This window comes from Hipposideros armiger, unplaced genomic scaffold (assembly GCF_001890085.2).
Source record: "Hipposideros armiger isolate ML-2016 unplaced genomic scaffold, ASM189008v1 scaffold_2351, whole genome shotgun sequence".
NCBI classification, from domain to species: domain Eukaryota; kingdom Metazoa; phylum Chordata; class Mammalia; order Chiroptera; family Hipposideridae; genus Hipposideros; species Hipposideros armiger.
In genome coordinates, this window is record NW_017733688.1 from 12,981 (window position 1) to 14,695 (window position 1,715).

General features: G+C 48.9%; 1 protein-coding gene across 1 annotated transcript in view; it reads right to left on the reverse strand.

Annotated features, from left to right (window-relative positions):
• The window catches only part of FSAF1 (40S small subunit processome assembly factor 1), a 13,863-nt gene extending 12,378 nt beyond the window's left edge, over positions 1–1,485 (reverse strand). The window contains 1 exon segment of the mRNA XM_019634954.1: positions 1,424–1,485. Coding sequence (XP_019490499.1) covers positions 1,424–1,485 — 62 coding nt within the window.
• Positions 1,486–1,715: the final 230 nt, after the last annotated feature.

A 1,715-nucleotide genomic window follows, 5' to 3' on the forward strand; every position in this document is an offset into this window, starting at 1 on the left:
TATTAGGACATGTGGCCATTGTGCCAGTTCCTGACTGGTTCACGGGTGAGGTAGGAATTTGGAAATATTACCCGGGGAAGTCTTGATGACCATACAGTCCAGGAATGTCTTTGTCCGAAGCCCGCGCAAAATCCTTGGTGACCACATGGTCTGGGAAGGTCTTTGTCTAGGGCCCATTGCCACAATGTGTTCGAGGTTCGTCCGTGTTGTAGCGTGTGAGCGCCTCACCCTTTCTACTGGATCAACTGTGTACACAGACCTTATTTTATTTCTCCTTTATTCAGCGATGGGTGTTTCGGTTTGCATTTTTTGACTATTGTGCGTAGTGCTGCTATGAATGTTTGGGTACAACTTTCCATAGGATATTTGTATATGTTTTCATTTTTGATTGATCAATTTTTTATTGATCTCCATTGTACATATAGGACTTTTTTTAAAGTGTCTCTAAGGGCTGGCTGAGTGGCTCAGTTGGTTAAGAGCTCGCTCAAGAGTGTGAGCTCTGAGCAACAGCGGTTTGAGTCCCGCCCGAGCTGAGCTGCCAACAGGTGGCAGGATGACTCAGTTATAAAAAAAATAAATAAATAAAGTGTCTCTAACCCAATGTGCCAACATATTTTCTGGCCAAGACTTGTTAGAAAATGTCAAAACCAAGGAATCCAAATTCCTCTACTGGATGGTAAAGACGTTACATTTTAAAGACTTACTTTATAGAGTTTTTATTTTCCGAGAGTTCGGAAAATTATTTTGTTAAATCTGAAAATTCAGTTCAAACCTTAATTTTGCCTGTATGTGAAGATCGTTAAGGTGGACACTGAAACTGAAAATCACACATAGGCATGCATGCACGCACACGAGTTCAGCTTCAGAGCCAGAAGGCCTGACCTCCAGTGCAGAAGGTGAGAAGCTCAGAACCACTGACTCTATGATTTTGCGGCCGGTCCTCATGCTTAGCCTTTCCTGTTCAAAGCTGCCTCAGGCCCGTTTTCCTCCCCGCACTTGTCTGCAGCCGATCCACATTTCCCCTTTTTCTGAGAATCCCACGTTCCTCAGCGCTTGTCAGTGTTGTGCAGCCCTGGACTGAGTCACATCTGGGTCCTTCCTTTGTCCCCTCGGCCCAGGTCCCGTGAACCTGCTACGCCTTGGCATGACCTCCTGGCTGACCTTGATCGACCTTAGGGTCGTTAGGAGCAGGCAGGGATTTCCCAGGATGAGCAAATGTTTTCAGTCCTTAAAGTTGTGTTTGATTCATTAAAGGCGGTGGCATGCAGATGGGCACAGTGGGCGGCATGAGAGGTCCTGGGCGAGTCCCTCCAGTGACTGGCACTTACACCCTGTGTGGTCCCCGCAGCCACCTCGCAGAGTCACCGAGGACAGGAACTCCTGCTCCTGGTGTCCCACATGAGCTGTGCTTTGGCTTCATTACTGGGTGTACCAGCCGGCGATGGGGACGCTGCCTGCATGCTGGGGGGTCTGGTAGAGGCCCATTGTGATCAGACTTCCGTCCTAAGTTCCTGCCTTAGTCCTGACAGGTGGCTGCTGTGTTTGTCTGCTTTGTGGAGTTTTACTGCTCCCTTTCCAGTTTGGATGCATTTTATTTTTCTTCTTGCATCCACTGAGTTGAGGAGACTACGGGGGATAGGCCTGGCGATGGCTGAGGGGGTTGCAGCGGCCCAGCGTTCAGGTGCCATATGGGTCCGCAGTGCCAAGCTGGGTGG